Source organism: Morone saxatilis, unplaced genomic scaffold (assembly GCF_004916995.1).
Source record: "Morone saxatilis isolate NCDOM2014 unplaced genomic scaffold, NCSU_SB_2.0 Contig6, whole genome shotgun sequence".
Taxonomy (NCBI): Eukaryota; Metazoa; Chordata; class Actinopteri; family Moronidae; genus Morone; species Morone saxatilis.
In genome coordinates, this window is record NW_023340206.1 from 6,367,649 (window position 1) to 6,368,522 (window position 874).

General features: G+C 36.2%; 1 protein-coding gene across 1 annotated transcript in view; it reads right to left on the bottom strand.

Annotated features, from left to right (window-relative positions):
* Positions 1-789, bottom strand: part of cpo (carboxypeptidase O) — a 5,583-nt gene extending 4,794 nt beyond the window's left edge. Inside the window, exon 1 of the mRNA XM_035677620.1 lies at positions 718-789. Within this exon, the coding sequence (XP_035533513.1) occupies positions 718-785 (68 nt within the window). The 5' untranslated portion in view covers positions 786-789. The remainder of the gene's footprint in view (positions 1-717) is intronic.
* Between the last annotated feature and the right edge of the window lie 85 nt (positions 790-874).

Genomic DNA, 874 nt, shown 5'->3' on the forward strand with positions numbered 1-874 from the left:
GCCATCATCACAGGCTTCTCTCAGGTATCGATACTATCAATATTTAGATCGATGCGCTCACGTATTAACACTTTGTATCTTGTTTCTTACATTTGTACAGGTGTAAAAAGGACAATTTGTGGAGCAATGTCACGGTGACAAGAAATCAGGAACTCCCTGTGTAAGAATGAGCCCTGGTAAAACTATACATTTAGTTTAACATTGGTGGTGGTGGTCCTGTTAAACAATGTTCTTTCACCTTTGGACAGAGCCAACCCAGCTGTTCACCCCTTGCTAAGCTAACTGGCTGCAGGCTTTAGCTTAATATTTAGTGTATAAGTTTTCTTATGTATAAGATAATATAATAAAAATATAATGTAAATAACTATAAATACGCGTATTTCTTAAAAAAAGTATTCCTGTAATGATTTGGTTGTATTGATGATGATAATAATAATAAAGAGGCCATTCTTTTATTTTAGTTTTGCTACTTTTACATCAGTAAAGTATCTAAATGTTTCTTCTACCTCTGATAAATACAATAAAAGTATTTGGATCCAAAGGAATCCAGAAATAATTGATATTTCATTTTGTCATTAAATTTGAGCAGTGCAGCAGATTGCAGGTCTTTAATGCTTTGCAAATATGAGTCTGTAACAAATTACCTCAACAGTCATGAACCCAGCCTTTTTGAGTTAGTATCTTCTGTGAGTATGTAATGTTATGAATCAAACTCACCTCTCTTCTGCAGCTGCTCCCACCGCTGCAAGCAGCACCACGAGGCTCAGTCCCACAGAGTTCAACATTGTCGCTTTGTGTAAGTAAACTCCTTGTTTGCAACTGTCTGACCTCTGGATGGTTTAGCCCCTTTATAGAAGACTTCCATCAGATAAAG